The sequence below is a fragment of the Octodon degus genome, unplaced genomic scaffold (assembly GCF_000260255.1).
Source record: "Octodon degus isolate 3935 unplaced genomic scaffold, OctDeg1.0 scaffold00221, whole genome shotgun sequence".
Taxonomy (NCBI): Eukaryota; Metazoa; Chordata; class Mammalia; order Rodentia; family Octodontidae; genus Octodon; species Octodon degus.
The window spans coordinates 1,555,910-1,576,296 of NW_004524797.1; the positions used below are offsets into that span (position 1 = coordinate 1,555,910).

At 50.5% G+C, this 20,387-nt stretch overlaps 1 protein-coding gene across 1 annotated transcript in view; it reads right to left on the bottom strand.

The window, feature by feature from the left end:
• Positions 1–6,872: 6,872 nt before the first annotated feature.
• Positions 6,873–20,387, bottom strand: part of Anks6 (ankyrin repeat and sterile alpha motif domain containing 6) — a 53,828-nt gene continuing 40,313 nt past the window's right edge. The window contains exons 15-17 of the mRNA XM_004645237.2: positions 17,857–17,973; positions 11,723–11,819; positions 6,873–7,898 (exon numbers count right to left, since the gene is read on the bottom strand). Of these exons, the coding sequence (XP_004645294.2) occupies positions 7,849–7,898; positions 11,723–11,819; positions 17,857–17,973 (264 nt within the window). The 3' untranslated portion in view covers positions 6,873–7,848. The remainder of the gene's footprint in view (positions 7,899–11,722; positions 11,820–17,856; positions 17,974–20,387) is intronic.

Here is a 20,387-nt window from a genome sequence, read left to right on the forward strand (position 1 = left end):
GGAGGGATCCGGGGTCGTCTCTCTAGGCTTCCTTCTGACTTCAAGCCGCATCACCAGGAGGTGGATGTTCTCTGCCTCCATTTCTCCTGCCAGGTACTCATCACTAAGCACAGTCTGGCCTAAGTTTTCTGGGGTGTCACCTTCTCCAGAGAAGAGGCTCGACACTGTCATCACAAATTACATCCCAGCTGAAAACAGTGACACAGAACACAAAGGGGGGAAAGTGTAACAAAACTTGTTTCCACGCCTGCTCCTTTTCAGGGAATAGCAAGGAAAGGAAGTAAAGAAAATGCTGGAAGTAAGCATGTTTCAGTTCTCACCTCCCTAAGTGTCTCACCTCCAAGGGAACATGTGTGCATCAAAGTCACTGTCATTTTCTTAATTTAAAAGAGACATCAGGAAGAGATGCATGCTGCAGCTGTGGGGAGACAAGACAGGATCCAGACATCAGACACACCAGTCTGACGTGTGGCCGATGTGGGACCTCCTCCACCAGCGCCTCCAGCCCTGCTTGAGCTGCTGCCCTGCTCAGGCCCAGTGGCCCAGGATTTGCCTGGTTCCCCTGTCTTTGATGCATACAAGTGGAAGTGCTGTGTGATTTTTATTGATGTGAAAGCACCAACTGTGGACTGTGCAGAGGGATTATCCCTCTTATCAAGAAGGGCTTATCATTCCCATTTTACAGGTGATAAGACAGAGATTGAGAGATTCAAAGAGTTGGGGTAGTGTTTCCGGTTCATCAGCTAAGATTGCTATGGCTCTGTTCTTAGTCGGCTTGGGCTATTTGATTTAGGGACTTGAACTTTGATCTACTAGGCTGACACCCTCTCCACTTCTACCCTCTTTTTCCTGCCCTAAAAGAACCAAGTTAAAAACAAATTACCCCTCGTATTTTCCAGGTCTTCCCTCCCTTAAGCAGTGTATGGAACTCTCGCAGCCCTAGGGACCCCAACCCTGACTACTGAGGCTTGTGGGGGAGGGCCCCCTGAGGCAGCTATAAAGTGGTTCCTATAGCTCCAAGCAGGTGGCAAAGAACTGGACAGGTCTGCGTATCCCAAGGGGTGGCAGGTAAGTGACAGTGCCCAGGAGATGTGGCTTCCCCACAACACAGGAGGACCTGGAGGGAGCATTCAGTGATGTGGGGGAGGGGTGTCACCTCAGTGCTCCTCTAAGTGCTGGGGGAGGGGTTTCCTTGCTTCACAGGTGATGCAGCTCTTAACCCTGTGAGTGGCACAGGATAGAGGTGTCAGAGGACATGGTGGGGTGACTTACAGCAAACACGGCCATGGACAAGTGCTCTGTCATAGCTACCCTTAGGTGTCACCTCCCTGACATGACACAGTTTAGGCGGGGGGCGGGGGGGGGGACTGCTCTGTGGGGCTGGCAGTCTCAGACACTGTCTCCATAGCACTGGATAGAAACCATTTCCCCTCCAGCCTCATCTGCAGGAACCCCCCACCTCTGGCCAGCAAGGAGCCCAGGGCCCAGGCTCACACCTCTAACTCAGATTCAGGGAGCTGATGAATGGTCGTCCACCAGGGAACCCCAGGAGCAATGGGCCCCTTTCCCTTCTTATAAAATGCTAATCAAGGCACAGAATGCCAGTGCTGGAAGGACCCTCAGAGATGGGGCTCACAAGACAGTCTGCTCGGAGAGGGCAGGCTGGCTGTATAGTGCTGCTGCTGCTGCCGCCCTGGACCTGTGCCCCAGGGGTGCTTGCTGCTTACATGATTCCTAGTAGCCCCTCACTTTCAAAGACGTCTATTAGACTGGGGATGCGGGAGGCACTGAAACTGGGGTATTCCCTTGTATGTTGAGAACTGAAGAGCAGAGCCCTCTTGCTTTAAAATTTCACAGATTCATTTCAGTTTATGTGGTTTACAGAGGCTTCCTTTCTCCTGAGAAAACAACAGCAACACTGGCTTCCTGTGTCACATTCCTGGGAGATGTAGGACTCAGGAAGCTTTCTGCTTCTGACTTACAGAGCCCATGGGGAGCCAGAGAAATCCCCAGCCTAGTGTTTCCCAGGAAGCAAGACTGTGATGCTGAAACAAATAAGAGGAAGATGCAGTTGGAAAAGCGCAGGAAGCATCAGCGTAGGATTGAGACTCGGGCAAGTTTGGGTTTTGTCATCGATCTCTGTGATGTTGGGCAAACAGTGTCCCACTTAGGCCTTTAACAACACGGGTAATTTTCAATCAAGAAGACAGGATGCTCTCGCTGTGCATTTCCAGCTTTGGCACAGGCTGGGACCCCAGGTTCTCCTGCCACTGTCCCTGGTCACCACTCCAGCCTTTCCTCTGTGTCTGCAAAACCTGGGAAGGGGTGTCGGTGGTTTTCTTCCATCTGAGCTCAGACTTACTAAGTGACTCGTCCACCTTTCAGGGGATGTGACAGCAGATGAGGGGCTATGTGCAGCTCTAACCCCTGACATCAGGTGAATGATGGTAATCCCCAGATTGCTCTGGGATGACGTAGCTGCTGGAGGATGATGTTAATTCTGCTGTTTACAGAAATAAGTCCAGTGTGAGTTGAGGCTTTTTGGTGTTTAAAACCAGATGGTATTTCCTGCCTTGATCAGCCTCAGAGCTTTGGTTCCCATGGCAACCCTGAAGTTCCACCTACTGCAACTTCCTCGGTTTCTAGGCTTCTTCCCCTTCCACCACTGCGTCAGGGGCCCTGGAGAAGAACGACGCTGATTAACATGTGCACAACATTTTAAAGTTTGCACCATGCTCCAGGGTTTAATCCTTCATTTACTCCTCACCTCTGCCTTGCCAGAGAGCACTTTTTGTTTCTCCATTTGACAGATGGGAAACTAAGGCCTGAGGGATGAAGCAGTTGTCCTCTCAGCCTTCCGTGGTGACAGCAGTTCCCCTACCCAGATGTTAGGACTCTAGCTCTCACCTGGGGATCACTATGCCAGGACAGGGACTCAGGATGCCCTAGTCTGAGTACTGGGGTTGTATTTCTTAGCTGGTCAGTACCATACATAAACTGGCTCTTCTAGATTGATCCTGGATCTTCAGGGAAAACTCTGCCTTGGGTTCATCGGTAAAGTGCACAGTGATAATGGAAGGAGAAGACCCTGGCCAAGGTCTGCCTGTGATCCCCTGTGAGAGCTGAGTCTGAAGGGAGAAATGAGGCCCGCATTCCCCCCAACTGCATGGCACTGGGGGCTGTTCTGCTGGCGGAGCTCTCTTCCTCCAGGACACAGGTAGTGCACCAGGGTGCCCATCTCCTCTCACATTGCAGGGCGGGTGCACGTTCTCGGAGGACTCTGCAGGTGTGCATTTCTGAGAGATCTGGCAGCACCAGGCCGCCAGTCGGTGCACTACACTCTGAGTCCCCAGGCTGCAGGTCAGAAAGCACTGTGCAAACGGTGTCTGTGGTCCACTGCACAGTGGGCATGTCCACCTCAGCAGGAGGCTCAGGAAGCTGGGAGAGCTGGCTGGGATGTGAGCAGGCCTCATCACAGGGGTGGCAGTTCTGTCAGGAGGGGCCCTTGGGCCTCCAGCCCTTCCTGGACCTCCCCAGGAGGATGAACACTACGCCTGATCTTGGGACTCTCAATGCACACAAAAACATGAATGTGTTACATCTTACAGGAGAAAATATGCTCTCTGAGATGATCCACACAATTCCTCAAAATAACAATTAACTTTATAATTTAAAAAGTCAATTGTGACGCAGAAATGCCAAATGGCCTAAGCTCATGACAGAAAGTAGGTCAAGGTAGAGCTGCTATATGAGCCTAAAAAACTGTGTCTCATCCTCTTGACCCTTCCTCCATTTTCCCATTTTATTTTTTTCATCATTTCTTTTTTACTTTTTTGCTAGAGGCTGGGGATTTAAACCAGGGTCTCATGCCTGGTAGGCAACCATTTCACCAATAAGCTACCACCTTAGCCTTTTTATTTTTTGAGACAAAGTCTTGCTAAATTGTGCAGGATGGCCTTGAACTTGTGATCTTCCTGCCTCAGCCTCCCCAGCAGCTGGCATTATAGGCATGCTGCACAATGTCCAGCTCCTGTATTCTTTGGCCTGTATTCTTTTTCTTTATATGATTGCGGTTTGTAAACTGGATTATGTGCACTAAGTTAATTGCTATCCAATTAACAAAGATTTTCCATTCAATCTTGCAATAAATCTGGCCAGTGCAGCCCTGGCCCTTGTCAAAGGTCCTTCACCCAGCTCCTCTAACTGCTACCAGCTCTAGCAGAGGTCAAACGGTAGGGCTGAGTTGGCATCGCAGTTGGTGGCAAGGAGCACACAAGGCCTGACCACTCAGTGCGGTGCGAGAACAGCAGGGAAGGGCTGCGGTGGCACTGTGTGCTCAGCAGGGGCACTGCTCACCCTCACATCAGCCCCGATCCAGGACTGCTCTACTTCAGAGCAGCACAGCAAAGCAGGGCGTTGCTCCCAGTGCGTGTGACTGGCATCCGGGGATGGTCACCCACTGCCTAAGAAAGGCTGCAGCCCACCCTCCACCGGCTGACTCTGGGGGGTGCAAATCCCCGGGGAAGGTCCTCTGCCCTCTCTCAGCCCCGCCCAGCACTGGGGAGTCAGCCTGAGCCTGCAGCTGCTCAGGAAGCTGCTGTCACCTCTGTGGGGAGGTCTTTCACTGCTGGCTCCCCTTCATGTGCACACAGCCTCGCCCTCTGGAGAGCCCTTGTCACAGCCAGGGGGCAGCCTCCAGGTGAGGCCTGAGGTGGAGATCAGCCTGCAGCCTGGCATCTGTCATAGTCTGAGGAGGGCCACCTGCAGCAGTGGAAAAGTGGGGCTGGGAGTGGACAGACTGAGGAGGCCGGGACTTTGGGGCACAGGAGCTGCAGTTGCTCCTGAGGCGGTCCTGGGTGCATGGGTGAGTGGTGTCCATGCCAATCTCAGGCTGCTGAGAACACCCATCTGCCAGGAGCGATTTCCATTGTGACGAAAGTAGAGACAATTACTCCATTGAAAGAGCCCAAGCAAGTGGTGTGGAGCCGCATTAACAAGAAAAAAAAGAGAGAGATCCAGAGAAGCTGCAGGAGGCCACAGCATGTAGATGGCCAGAGACTCTGCGAAAGTTCTGACCTTAGAAGGGGCCTGCCCTCCACCCCAGGCCCAGGGCGGGCAGCTCCACCTCAATCTGGCTCATCTGTGAAGCGTTTTCTGGGGATACTGGCTTGAGACCTTCAGTTTATCTAGCCTTGGAACAAAGGGGGTTACACACGCAGGTGAAAGGACTATACCAGTGATGGCGAACATTTTAGCGCTTTCAATGACATGAACAGCCCTCTGTGGCATGTCCTGTATGTAAGTCCCTGTCACTGCACCAATGGAAGGACAAGAGAAAGATGGGATAGGGAGTATATGACTGAGTGCAAAGGCAGGAAAAGCCACCTACCAGGAGCCCCCTGCTTTCTTCTCTAGTATGAGGTTAACAGGAGTCTTACCATTCTGGCCACGGTGAAGCCCACCATTCAAAGGTGTTGAGTTCATTCACTTGCTCGCACCACCATCACAAAAGCTAATGCTAGCCTTTCCAGCCCCTCGAGGAGAAGTCCTCACCTACGAAGTGGTCATCCTCCCAAGCCCAGCCCCAGACAGCCACTGATGCGCTTTCCACATCCGTGCATTTGCCCGTCCTGGGCATTCGTCATCAATGGAGTCATAAAATATGTAGAATCTGTGTCTGGTTTCTTTCCCTTAGCATAATGTTCTCAAGGTTCACCCAAGCCACAGCAGTTGCCCATTCATCCCGATGGTCCTCTGAGTTAGTTCCATGTTTGCCACCTGCGCACCATGCTTCTCTGAACACTCCAGCTTGAGCTTTTGGTGAATAGCTATTTCCATGTCCTCTGGGCACACTCTGGCTGTAACTTCTGGGTAATGGGGTCCTACTGTTTCCCTACAGCAACTGGGCTGGATGGGATCTCACAGGTGACCCAGTCAGCGTTTCTCACACTTCTGGAGAAAGCCACTATCACTGCACCCTGCCCTCCCAAGTAGGAGGGACTCTGTCAGAATCGTTCCAATTTTAGTACATGCTCTGCCTAAGCTAGCGCAAGGCTTTTCAGAATCGAGGCCAACTCTAAAAAGAAAGAAAAAGAAAAAGAAACAAACCAGCTCAGTGTCAGGTAAACTAGCTGCTCCAACTTGCTTTTCTCCCTCCACCTGATACTGCATGTGGGAGCCACTTCGCTGGTCCACTGCCCTCTTGAGGGCCCCAGGGTGGGTCTGGCCAGCCTCTGGCCCCACCAGGAATGCTGCTTCCCCAGGAGTGTGGGTGCCCAGAGTATTCCTCATAGGGAGCTGCCCCCTGCTTTCTGAGGTCCATGGTCTCACTCTACCTCCTGGATGCAACCATCTGCTTCCCAGCCATCCTAACCATCCTGGGGCTGAGTATTTTAGTGGAGGAACTAAGACCAGGATGAGGCCAATTCTCAAAAGAAAGTGAACCTCCATGCTATTTACGGTATTCTGTACAGCCCACCCGCACTGTGGACCAGCACCTAAATAACAAAGTGTCACTTGTTTGCCTTGTTGTTGCCCGGGTTACTCTCTTCAACAGGCGGCAAAACATCACAAAGACAATGTGGAAGTTGGGGAAGACTTGCATTCAAACTAAGCATCTGTGAGCTGTGATGTAGGTGAAGCAAGTTACAATTGGTATGCCACAGCTGCTAGCCTGACATGTGGGGAACTTTACGTCTCACAGGGTTATTGTGAAGATGAGACAAGGTGACTTACAGAACGGAGAAGAGGGAAAAAATCACTATTATTTAATATAGGCAGCTTGGCAAGCAAAAATCAGAATCAACTTCTTCTGGGAAAAACAGTAACAACAAAGAGAAGTATCTGACATAAGGAAGACAGAAAATGCTCTACGAGATGGGCTGCCTACCGCCCCCTGCTGGATCAGCCTCTACCAGTGACCTTGATGACAGCTTAGGGCCTACTCCAAACCCCAGTCTCCTTAAGAAAGACAGCCATGCCTGGGGCTGAGATGGGTCCCTACAGCAAGCAGGAGCCTGGGAGGGACCCTATGATGGAGGTGAACCGGGAGCCCTGGGGGCAGCAAGTTGTAGTTTTGGCTACAGTGAAGTGGGAATGACTAAAGACAAGTGGACTGGGCTTTGATCTCTCACCACTTCCTGTGCCACCCCCAAGATCTACTGAACTGTTGTCCCTCTGGGTTTGATTTCTCAGTTGAGGAGCTAATACTAAGGTAGAGTTCAAACAGAGCCCTCTGAACCAGCAGAGGTTAGCAAGCCCTCAAGAAATACCTGGGGAATACATGCAAACTTCTAAGGGAAAGGGAGCCCCCAACTCCGGAGGAGAGTCGTCCTCTCCAGCCAGCCCTGCAGGATTGGGCATCGACTTTATTAGAGAAAACACCAGGTCTCTCTGATGGTTCATAAGACATGATTAACTTGCTTGAAATGGACAAGGGCAGCCACAGAGGTGCTCCACTTCACCACTTCATCTTCTGCAGGCATCACCCACCCTCTTCCACCCTGCAGGAAGGACCCTAGGTACAGCATGTGGCACCTGACGTGGAAGCACAGCTCAGGAGGTGTCTGTGGCCACCTAGCCTCAGGCCTGGCCTGCCAGACGCCTTCTGGCAGTTCTGAGGAAGGAACAAAGGAAAGGGAGAGGGGCTGCTCACTGCCCCCTGCTGGATCAGCCTCCAGAATTTGATCAGACAGCCTTCCTTCTTTCTGTCCACCTTGGTGTGAATCCCATCAACACAAATATGTGAGGTCAGGAACAGCTGAGGACAGGAACAGCTGAGGACAGGAATCCATGGCCAATCCTGGCTTCCACATGGTCTGGATGCTGGCAGAACCATCCAAGCTGCTATTACCTCTTGCTGCAGGCCGCTTCTTCTGGCTTGACCGCATCAGCCATGGCTGTAGTGTAGGTGGGACAGAAGGAGGGAGAAAGAGGGAGAGAGACTAACGCAAAATATGCAACTATCTTTGGAAGACCTGACATACACATAGCTCTGCTGCTGAAGGGTTTTCCTGACCTAATTTGATCCTCCGAATCTTGGGGAAAGCTATGCTCTCGTAGCCAGGAGGTAAACTGAGACTTGGGGGAGATGAGGGAATATGCTCCATGTTACCCACTGAGAAGGGGCTGGGTCAAAAGCAACACTAAGTCTGACACTACCTGCTCCAGTGTTCCTACTAGGGGAACACTTGCTTCTACAAACTTCAAAGAAAATGAAACAAGCTTCTAACTTACCCCTCCTGGTCCTGATGGCACTTAATGCACAGAGATTATACACGGCCTTAGCAGTGCTGTGCAGTATGGTCCCTGTGTCATGCCCCTCCCTCGCACGCACTGCTCCTGCACGACATGGCACATGGCTCTCACTGCCCTGCTTACACACTGGTCTCCAGGAGCGTGTGGTCTCCACAGCACCAGGATGTCACACGTATGGATCCAGAGCACATGTGTAGGCTCGTCTGGGGGGTAATGCTCAGTGCATATTCCACAAATGAAAAAAGAGGCACTCTTGCCTGTGAGACCAGCTGGCCCCGCCTCACCTTCTGGCATGCAGGCAGGGAGGTGGAGCATTGCCCTGGCCAGCAGGGGCCTGGACACCCAGCAGATGCTGCAGAAGCTGAGCAAACATGCAGAGATGCCCAGGACAGAGAACCCTTCTAGTCAGGAGACCTCTCCCCTCTGCAACCCATTGCTAACTGGGCCACTTTTGAGGACACCTGCTGGAGAAAGAAGTGGCAGTTCCTGAGGACAGTGCCCTGGCTGAGTCCCCGCTGCCACTGTTGTAGATAAGGCCACATTTCCCCAGCAATGCTGCAAGGACCCAGTCTTGCAAGAACATCTTGAAGAAGACACAGGTGAGAAACGCTATACATTACGTGTCCTGTAAAGAGGGCTGGGCTGAAGGCCCGAGACCGCCCCAGCAAGGGCCCTGTCTTGGCTTTAATTCAGTATTTACCTGAACATGGACCCTTAACCAACTTACACACCCCTTCATTTCCTTTATGAAAAATGTATAACATCCAGTGGAGCTACTGCTCTGAAGAGAACACTTAGGAATCTCCTGTGAAGGTCACTAAGCAAGGGAGGCACTTGTTTGTTTGTTTGTTTGTTTTTTGGTACCAGGAATCAAACAAACTGTGCTTGCTAGGCAGGCACTGTGCCAGAGCTATATCCCTGGCTGAAGGGAACATTTCTTGTGGAGAAGGACAACCTCCAGGAGGCAGGCTAGGTATAGGCAGGTCCATAGGAAGGCGACCAAGGCCCAGAAAAGGTGTCAGGGACTTCTAACCAACCAGCACACAAACTACCTGAGAGGAAAAGCGACTAGAGTTCAGGAAAAAGACAGGTGAGGGGCAGTATCCAGGACCTCAGGTCTCCTGCATGCTCTTTCCAGGGTCCTCTGACAGGGTCGTGGAGGTATGCATGCACAAAGCGCTGACCCCAGAAAAGCTCCATGTTTCTCAGGTGTTCAGTTAAGCTTATCTACCTGCCAATTATGGGGAAAAATAATGACAGTACAAAGTTTCAAAGTACTCCATACACTTTGGGATAAACTCCAGGTCTGTGGGTGACCCCTGAGGGCATCTGTAGATTAGAACAGTCAGGATCACTGAGGTATCTGGCTCTGGGGTGTATGGGCTGAAGGGAAAGGCTGGGTCTAGTTCCAAGGCCAGCCTTGTGCCTCCAGGACCACCCAACTGGCAGGCAGCTTGCTCACCCCTACTTTCCTCATGTACAGAAAAAGGTTCAACAAGGCCACCTCCAGAGTGGTCATAAGGATGCAGGAACATGTGGTCAAGCTTGGGCACACAGTAGGTGCTTCCTAAGCATGTTTCCCTTCAGGAACACTGGGGACCCTTCATACAATGTCTGTCCATATGGCTCAAATGAAATGCTTCACCTTCAGTCTGTGGAACATGTTCTGCAAATAGAGGATGAGGCGGAAGAGGCCCTTAGGCAGGCAGGCAAAGGGGCATTTGTGAGGCTCTGGGCACTGTGGTGACAACTACCTCACCTAGCCAGCGGAGGGATGTGCCTTTTTTTTTTTTTCAGTGTAAGCAGAGACAAGAGGATTGCAGGGCACTGGCTTTCACAGCCAGGGAGACAGATGAGAGATGGTGGACATGGCTCATGAAAGGGATTCTAGGTTTGGGTTTTTTTTTTTTTTTCTTTTAGTACCAGGGATTGAACTCAGGACCCTGGGCTTGCCAGGCAGGTGCTTATGCCACTGAGCTATATCCCTAATCCAAAGTTCTTAGGCCACCATCTGCTGGGTGCTTCTTGGGGTGCTTGATGCACTCAGCCTCCCAGTTCCAGTTAAGAGAGGCTGAGGAAACATCGCTGCCATATCACTGGCCAGGAAGAGGCTGGATTTGAGCCCTGAGCCTGCACCAAGAGCACAGGCTCCTCCCAACTGCCTTGCTGCCCCTCCAGGCTGGGGCCACGTGTACACAAGTCTTCTCCTGCCTGTCCGGATCTTCCAGAGTGGAAATAGCTCTGGTTCATCTGCACACACCTGGCAGCAAGTGTATACAATAGGGACTTCATGGGTCACAGAGATAGCTCAGTGGAGTAAGTGCTTGCCTGGCAAATGCAAGGTCCTGAGTTTGATCCCTGGAACCGACAAAACAAAAGGGATTTAAAAGTTAGGGTCTATCTATCATGGTAGAAAGTGAACATGGTAGAATGGTCTGTTCACTTTTGAGGAACATATCCCAGAAGAAGTTCCAGATTCTACAGATTTCTTTGCCTGGAAAATCTGAGCACTGGATTCTTTTCACAAAGTGGTACCTTAGTCTCCAGCTCCTACATGCAAGGCAGAAGGCCCTGCGACCCAGTGGAGCAGCAGGGAGCCCTGTAGCTCTGTCTCTGCCTGACCACATACCATTCAGGTAGAGAAACTGCAGGCCAGAAAGGAGAGATCCACACAGTGAGTCTTCCTTTCTCTCCTATATGAATGCTGCCTTTGAACTAAAAAATGTACAGACATACATCCCAAATACCTGATGCATACTGTATGCAGTAGATGCAGCAAAGTCTAAAGCAGTAATATATAAAGCATGGAGGGATTCCCATGGCTAGGAGGACAAGTTCTGTGTAATGGCACTGAGAAAGGCTTCCTCTAAGAGGTGACTTGAGCCATGAGAGTCAAATTAGAGCTTTTTAGGGCACGACATGTCAGGGAGCAATCCTTTCATCAGATTGCTCCATTACTAAATTTAGAGCACTGCTGAAAAGCATATGAATGGAAACTACATTTCCCAGCCTCCTTTGCAATCAGGTAGAGCCATGTGACAATGAGTGACCAATGGAATGGGAACAACAGGGTAAAGTGTCAGCTAAGGGCAAGGCAGTTAAAAAGAGGCTGTGCTGGCTGTCTCCATTATCCTTTTCCTTTTCTATTTGGGATGGCAGGGTACAAGAGCAACAGAGCTGAGTTCCTGAGGCACTGTGTGAAACTAGGTGCCCACCAGAAGCACCTGACTTGCCTCTTCAGATAGTACCAGGCTCCTCCTGTGGGAGGCTGGCAGCACAGTCTTACCAACTGATACTACTGGGACTGGAAGGAGGGGGACCCCGACAGGGAACAAAGGGACCAGCCACAGTGGGGTGACAAACACGGCACATCTGGTGGGAGCAGAGGCTTGGTCCCTGACTACAGGAAGGGGTACCTGTACCCAGAGAACTCACACTGGTGGCCACAGCGAGGTGGATCATGTACAGGGACTATTGCCAGGGGCCCTGGTATTGCTGGCGCTGCTCTCGAAGGATGAGTGGAAGTTGTGAATGGTTTCCTGTAAAATCTGTCTTTCGCGTCCCTGTGGAGGAGATTGAAAACAGACATAGAAAGTCTTGTTAAATCTTTTTAAACCATGAGTTCAACTGATGCAGTATGCTTAATGCTCAACTCACTTGAAAAGCTCATGAGTGTCTTGGGGGAAATAAATGTCCTAATTGAAAGAGTATCAGTTTTAATAAAAATGTACTGAGTCAGAAGTTCCCCCAGTACTCACAGGGCTGGTTTGGGACCCTGCCTGCAAGGATTCAAACCCTGGACAAGGTGGGCAGGGTCCAGAGGGCAGGCTCAACCTGCCTAGTTCTGTACATCTTTCTAGCTCTGATTTCCAGAAAATTTGACAGATGCTCATCCAACCCCCATATTTTGAAATGGAACAAAAAGGTGGATGCTGGCTGCTTCACTGAGAAGTAGCAATGCAGCAAGATTAGGAACAGACTGGGGGAACACAGAGATAGCTCAGCAGTCCAAGCACCTGCCTAGGCAAGCACAGGGACCTGGGTCTGATCCCTGGCACCACACGCAACACTGGCCCTGGCCCCAGGCACAGTGAGCTGATGACTGAGACGAGGCATGACTGCGCACACCTGCGATCCCAGCACTGAGGAGACTGAAAACAGGAGGATCACTAGAGTCCAAGCTACGTGGTGAAACCCTGTGCCAAATATATTTTTAAGAAAACAAAACAAACAAACAAAAAAAAACCAGACTGGAATCAAACAGCCTGGGCTCAAATCCTACCATTTACTAACTGGGTGGCGTGGATTCCCCATCTACAAAAAGGGATAATAACAGTAGTACCTCTGATGGCTGCTGCTGAGTGTACCTTTCAGGTAGCAGGAGGCAGGCAGATCCTGCCCTCAGAGGACAGCAGTGTGGATGAAGCATTTATTTTCTAAGTTAATAACTAAACATTGTCAAAACAAAAAGCAAATTAAGTATGTATAGCCTTTGGCAGATTGTTTTCTAAGACTAATAAGAAAAAAACCCTACTGATTGAGCACAGACATCAAACTTCATTTCACCCCATGGACTCCCCACCAGAGAGGGCCCCTCCCAGAGCTGCTGAATACGGGGACTCCGTGCACTGCTGAGATCTGCTAGACCCCAGAAGTACAGTCGCATTCACCCTTCGTGTCAGTCATTGCCAACAATCTTAAATAAGCTGCAAAATGCCTTCTGCGTTCCACATACAAACTGGAAGGCTGCAGGGAAGGTGAGAGCACCAAACACAAGGCAGAGGACCCAAAGTCCTGCTCCCCCAGTGACTGGCGGCAGCATCCCTCATGTGTCCCCATTCCACAGAGCCTCTGTGTCTGTGAAAAGGGGTAATGTAACCTGCTGGGGCCACCTTCAAGTTCAAGCTGAGATAATAAATGGGGTGGCCCAGTGCAGGCTCAGAGGACTGGAAAGTATAAATGGAAGGACTACGACAGTGCCCTGTGCTTTTATTGCTAAATGCCACCTTCACCTCAGTCATTTGAGAAGTGAGGTCCAGGAACACAGGGTTTCCATGCTTGGCGCCTCCTAACCTTAGGAGGGGGGCCATAGGTGATTAAAGCCAAAATTGCCCCCTGCAGCACAAATGACCAAAGGGGATGATCATAACTGCCCTTTAGAAGTCCCTGAGTTTCCAAGGACTGGCCCACAAATTCTCAAAAGCAAAAAAGAAAGGCCATTAAATGTAGAAGAAACGTTTAATCTATCTGGCATTTAAAGAGATGCAAATTAAAACCAGGCACATTCTTTTAGCCTTTCAAATTAATAATGATTAAAAACCCGACTAAGGGAAGGATTGCAAGTTCAAGCCCAGCCTGGGAAACTTAGCAACTCAACTAAGCCCTGGTCTCTAATCAAACAAATAAACAAGCCAGGGACATAGCCATGCAAAGGCCCTGGGTTCAATCCCCAGTACCACAAAACTCCCAGCTGACGGAACTCAATACTGGCAAGACTGCGAATGTGAACTCTCATACCCACAGCAGCAGAAATTCACTGACTCTTTCTGGAAGAATTTCAGAAAGACATCCATATACCTTGAGCCTGGCTCTTTGACTCCGTGATTTCTATTTCAGACATCTATTCTGGGGAGATAAGTAGAAACTTACACAAATAATACACAGAGTTGTCTACTGCAGCACTATTTCTACATATCTATATATCAACAAGGAGGGGGTTTCGGAATAAATGTTTTTTTGTATACCTTTGCAAATCTATTATATTAAAGTACTTTTTAAGTGGTAGCTGCACATATTTCATGTTAAACAACAAAAAAAGCAGGATATAAGTTACAGATCCAAATTTATCTCAGCCACTGGGGGGGAAAAATTTTGGCACAAAACACTGCGGGATCGCCCCAAAGTGAACAGCACTGGCTGTGGAGTGGTTGGGTGGTGATTTCTTAGAACAATTCCTTCCACCGTTTTGGTACTGTGCAAACCTAGCAAGTGATAAGTACACAAAAGAGGGAAGAGGAAGAAACAAGGCTTAGGTTCAACTCAAGCTGAGGCTCCGCCAGCTGTGTCTGGTTGTCCTTCTCCAGGCGTTCCTCCTGGGACAGTGACAGACTATAAGCAGACTCCAGTACGTCCGCTTCAGCACTCGAGTACCTGGCAGACTTCACCCAGTAGTTAGTAGTTAGGTGGTCTGCTTAAAAACGTCAGCGCTTTCCTAATGTCATTATGTCTAGGGCTGAGGAGCAGCTCAGTGGGACAGCACTCGCTTAGTATGTGTAAGGCCCAGGGTTTGATCCCCAGCATCAAAAATAATAAAAACAAAAAATACGACACAGACACTGTCATGCCTGGCAATATTTGCTGATACTGTGTATTACTAGGAGTCAGGTTTTTGGTTCATGCTAACCTAAAAACTTTTAGGTTACAATGCTCAAATGCTTTTTTTTTTTTTAATTGTGTAAGAAATGAGTTTTCTAGAACAACCCTGTTTCATGTAAATGCATTAACTGAAACAAGCTTTATTCTCCCTGCGTGCAAAGCCAGCTGACAATTTCTACTGCATTTCATTATTTAAATCTGCTCATCATCTACTGAGTTGATTCTACAACCTCCTAGCATGCTGTGGACCACAGCTAGAAAGACCCTGGTGAGCAAGAAAAGCTGGGCCCCCTCTCGCACAGGTCTTGGGCTGGCCTGGTTGCATTCAGGTCAGCTGAGTCCAGTGGCTCTGCCAGGGTAGTAAAAGCAAAGCTATAAGCCAGGCACAGTGGCACTCAGGTAGCCTGGGGCAGCAGGATCATGAGTTTGAACTCAGTCTGGGCAACTCAGTGATTTAGAAGACCCTGTCTGAAAAGAAGGGTGGTGGCTGGGGATGTAGCTCAGTGAGAAGGCCTTGGATTTGATCCCCAGTATGAAAGGAGGGAAGGAAAAACAACTTTAGGCACCGGGGATGAATATAATATTTCATGAAAGACAACTGTTCCAGACTAGGGGTGGGGTGTGGGGTGCGGGTGATTCAGTGCGTTACATCCATTGTGTACTTATTTCTAGTATTATTACAGCGCACAGCCCATCTCTATCACTACTGCACTCTGCACTTTACTTCTATCATTACTACACCAGACTCCCCCCAGGAGCTGTGGATCTAGAACTTTCACATGACATCCCGCTCCTGTGGGAATCGATGGCGCAGCCAGTGTGACAGGAAGTGGCCACGTGAGTCACGGAGGGCACTGTAAATACAGGGGAAGCTTTGCTCCCTTGTACTGCTCATGCCTGCCCTGTGGCTTGGTTCTGAACAGCCACAGTCGGGTAATGGCCTGCGGCCCAGGGGCTGGGGAACCCTGACTTGGAGTAGTATGACAAAAGACTATTTTTTTAAACTGCACCCAATTATGCCTTTTCTCTATACCACCTTGGTACCTGTAGTCCCACTTCCAGGACTTCATCTGGCTTTTATCCTTGAGCATTTGGGGCGGGCCAACCCTGTGCTGACTGCTGGGGGGCACCACCTGACTCTGTGGGTCGGGTACCACCTGTGAGAAGGATGTGAAGAGGATGTGGAGGGACCCAGGGGTGTCATGGTGGGGCTGGTAGCCTGGGTCGCCAAGGAGGACTGCCAAGAGCTGTCCCTTCTGAAGCGTCTCCTGATGGGACCTATTCTAAAAAAACATGGTGGAAAGGCACGGTGAATTTGAGGGAAGCTAAAGCAATGTCCCAGTGTGCATACCTTTGTACATGTGCCCCTTCAGCTGCTCTGCACTTCTCTTCTACCCATTTCTCGGGGTTTCCACCCTGCCTGCAGGTCTTAGTTCCTTGCCATGTCTTCAGGGAGTCCTCACTCTCCCGACCCACACTTAAGGTTGGGAGCTCTGGCAGCACACACTTCTCCTTGTTGTGCACCTGTGTTAGTTACAGGGAGGCCGCACCGCTGTAGGCAGACACCAGCGCTGGGATCTGGTCCTGGCTCTGGCACTTACTGGCTGTGACCCTGGACAGATTCTTACAAATCTCTGTGCTTCAGGTTTTCTCCCCTATGAACTGGAACCAACCTCAACAGCAGGTGAAGGTTCACTGAGCAGCCACATGCAGTGTCCTCCCAGCATAGGGCTGGCACAGAGTGATGCTAACTGCCCAGGGTTCACACCCCTCATGCTGGGGCAGACGCTCAGAGGGCTCCTGCCCTTGGCTAAACCAAAGCTCCAGAAAGTTCGATAATTGCTTCTCCTGACATACCCCATGCCTTTGCTTCCTGGTGATGTGAAGACCAACAGCCAAGACCAACAAGCTCCAGCAGCTTCCACGCCTGCCTCACCCTCACCCCAGCCAGGCATGGGAACGGAGCTAAGCAGCAGCAACAGCAGCAACAGCGCTGGTCTGGAAGTCAGGCTTCGTGATCCACCTCTGAGCCTGGGCTTCCCCATTTATAACATGGGCAGCCCAAGCCCATGGCACAGGAAGAGAATGATAGGAGAATTTCCAAAAGAGAAAGAACCAGCCTGGCCCCAGCTGGAGCAATGCTAGCTGTATCACTCGGAAGGATCACCTCGTAGTTTGTGAACAGGCTGTGATGGTGATGACAGAAACAGAAACACCCACCCTCCCATCCTGGCAGGGCAGGGAGGTCCTCCCCACCTGGGGACTCCGCTCCAGGCCTGCTGGGGAAATGCATGCAAAGTCATTTGTCAATGATACATACAATGCTACATAAATACTTATTTGCTGCTGGTACTGCATGTCTGTTCAGGATTTCTGTGTATAACCTGCCAATGTGCAGGATGAACCACGAAGCTGGTCATGCACTCTGACATAACCTCATAGTGCAAAACACAGCCCACGGACCAACAGCCACAAAACATGAGACAAAAAGGGGATGAGGCAGGAGTGTCCCTAATGGTCATAGTTATATATAACTGCAAGATCCCAGACATGCTGCTCTTCTCCACCAAGTGGGCAGCTGTAAGTCAGAGTGTGAGGACACAACAGGTGAACGAGTGCCATCTGTCACCACTGGAAGGAGACACAGAAAGATCCAGTCTGCGTTGGGGGAGCAGCAAGGGCAAAAGAGTCTGAGCAGCAGCAGCAACCACAGCCAGTGTCTGCAGAGTAAGTGAGGATCTGCCGTTCAAGTTTGTAATTTGGCTCTTGTATTGGACATGTGAACTTTGTGGTGGGGGTGGGGGTGGAGCGCCGCTGAACTCAAGTGCTAAAGCTGATGAAATAAAAATTTCATGTTAGACCATATCATAGGATGCCAATATCATCGATGGTGATTGACAGCTCTGGGGGCTCAGGGCCCTTCTAGGCACTATGGTCCTGGAAACAGCACCATCACCCCTATAGGGAAGACAGCGAGGCTGAGGGGAGCGCCTGTCTTGGCCTGGGATTCCAACCCTGCCAGCCGGACTCAGAGCTCCTGAGGGCGACACCTGCTCTGTGGGTTGAATCCTAGGGGGCATCCTTGTGAGCTGGGTCACAGAAAGTGTGGAAGCAGGGCCGGCCTCCCTTAAAGGTCACACAGGGGCTGAAAGGAGACCACACAAAGGGCCTAGGGCACTCGTGATGCTCTCAGCTGTCTGAAGAAAGAAGGTTTTGAACTGATACCTTGCCTGCGTTCAGTTCAGAGATGGCTGCCAGGATCTGCTGCCGGGACCCATCTGTCTTGATGCCCAGTTCCTGTAGGTCGCCGTCAGTGAGGGTGAGGAAGGCTTCCATGTCCACCTGGGAAGAGAAAGTCCACTACCATCTGCAGGGCCACACTCTTTCCCCAAATGCCACAAAACTGCTGCAAGGAGGCACAATTAGTGCTTATTAGTAGGGAATTAATTATGATGTACTACTTCTAATCCAGGCTTTCCATTTTAAAGTTTAGTTGAAAACATTACATGCTAACTCGCTTTGGTCCCGGCCCTTGGCTTTTCTTCCAAATAGAAGCATTTTGGAAAAGACCCTTATGATGAAGCAAATGACAGAAGTCTCTGAGACAGGAATCTGGGCAGTGGTACAGTCAGCTCTAAGTGCTGTCGCTGTAAAGGCCATCCCCAGTGTCCCTGCACTGAGAGCAACGCCAGACACTGCACGAGACAGTGTGGGTGTATGGCTGTACTCATCTTACCTCCCTCACAGAGGATAAGAGAGGTGCAGACTGTGGAGAGACAGAGTGAGAAAATAAGCCAGAGCAGTGACATGTGACAGAGAGGCCATTGAGAACCAAGTTGGTGAGGCCAGGACCAAGGCACCCCAGTGCTGTCCCCTCCTTGGTTTCTATGGGTGAAATTCTAATTGCTCTGTCATCCCTGTCTGGATACTGGAGAGGAAGATAACTCTGCCCCAGGAGAATGGCTAGCTGGGGCAAGCTCCGTCCCTATAAGGCAGGAGGAGGGGAGGTCAAAAGTGGTTCCAAGGACCGACGAGGTAGCTCAGCAGACTAAGCGCTTGCTTAGGCAAGTGCAGGGACTAGAGTTCAATCCCCGGCACCACATGCCATGCCGGCCCCACTCTCGGGCACACTGAACCAGCCACCGAGTCTGGGCATGGTGGCACATGCCTATAATACCAGAGCTGGGGAGGCTGAAAACAGGAGGATTCCTATGAGTCCGAGCTGCATAGTGAGACCCTGCACCAAATACATCTTTAAAAAGTGGTTCCATAGAGTAAGTACATCTACCATAGCGTATGTAGGGTGACAACAGTTTTAGAGACACAAAGGGACAGGGCTGAAGAGATAGCTCAGCAACATAGTACCTGCCTGGCAAGAGCAAGGTCTAGAGTTTGATTCCTGGTATCCCCCCAAAAAAGGGGGGATGGGGACAAAGAGCAAGACTTAACACTCAGGAAATCCAATCCAATATGTCCCATCTTGCATATCAGATGTGGATGTGATGGCTGGAGCTCTAGAAGCCACACTGAACTTTTAGGACAAGAGCCACATAAGCTGGTAACAGTGGAGCAGAGAGCTGGAGAGAGCCGAGATGGCTCATCTCCAAACTTCCATTTGTTTGTCTGAGACAGGGTCTGTCTCTGTAGCCCAGGTTGGCCTTGAACTCTCATCAAGTCTCCTACCTCAGCCTCCTAAGTGCCAGGACTACAGGCGTGTGCTGCCACACCTACCTCCCTCTAAAAGTTTTAGGGCAAAATGACCTTCTATTTTGTGAAGATACCATTATTTCTTTTAATGTATCTGGCCAACTCAAAGCCATCTCAGTACAAGTAGAAAGTTGAAAACTATCTGCCTTGCAGTTTCATATGACCCCGTGAGAACATGTATGACCCAACTGCTCCTCCCAGGTCTCACTGACGACTAAAAGTATATCATGCCATGGAGAAATCCTACCAGCACCAGGAAGGAGGGAAACTGCTGACCACAGACCAGAGACTTCCAGGAGCTCCTGCAGGGACCAAGAAGCATCCGTGTGGCTGGGGGACTGGGCTCCCAGTGGGGTCACATGTGGGGTCACCCATTGGATTAAAACCCTCTTCCACTCAGGTCTCCAAGGGGAATGCTGGGCTGTGGCTCCACATAGCAGGGAGTCCTCTCAGTGCCACATGGCTTGTAAGTTGCCCAAAGGGAAACTAAGTCACAGGAAGAGACAGTGAGCTTGGCTTCTGATGGCACCATGCGGCCGGGCATGGTCTCAGCTCCCCAGCCCAGCACGCCAGGTGACCCTCTGGGAATAGCTTCCAGCTATCCCCATGAACTACCAAGGTGCCCGCTCCTACCCTAGCTCTAAAAACCACAGAGATTTCCAGCAGACAAATTAAACCAACAGCAAATCTGCACAGCCTACCTTCTGCCTATTGATTCGGAAAGCTTCATACCCAGACGGCACACCCTGGTCCCTATGCCACACAGCCCCGACAACCTCAGAAAACAAGTGACAAACCCCAGGCAGGCCAGCTTAGAAAAGGGAGGAGAGCCAAGAAGGAGGGACAAATGCTGCCTTCTGAAAGAGAGATGAACTGCGGCCACCATATGCTCCAAGAGGCCACAGAGCAATTCAGACAAAAGCAGGTGGTCATCAGCAATCAGAAAGGACCGCTCAGAAATGAGAAAAAATTAGTGCTGGGTGAAGCTTGTAAGGCTAAGGAGGCAGGAAGGACAGACACAGGACAGTAGAGAAGTAGAGAGAGGGAGG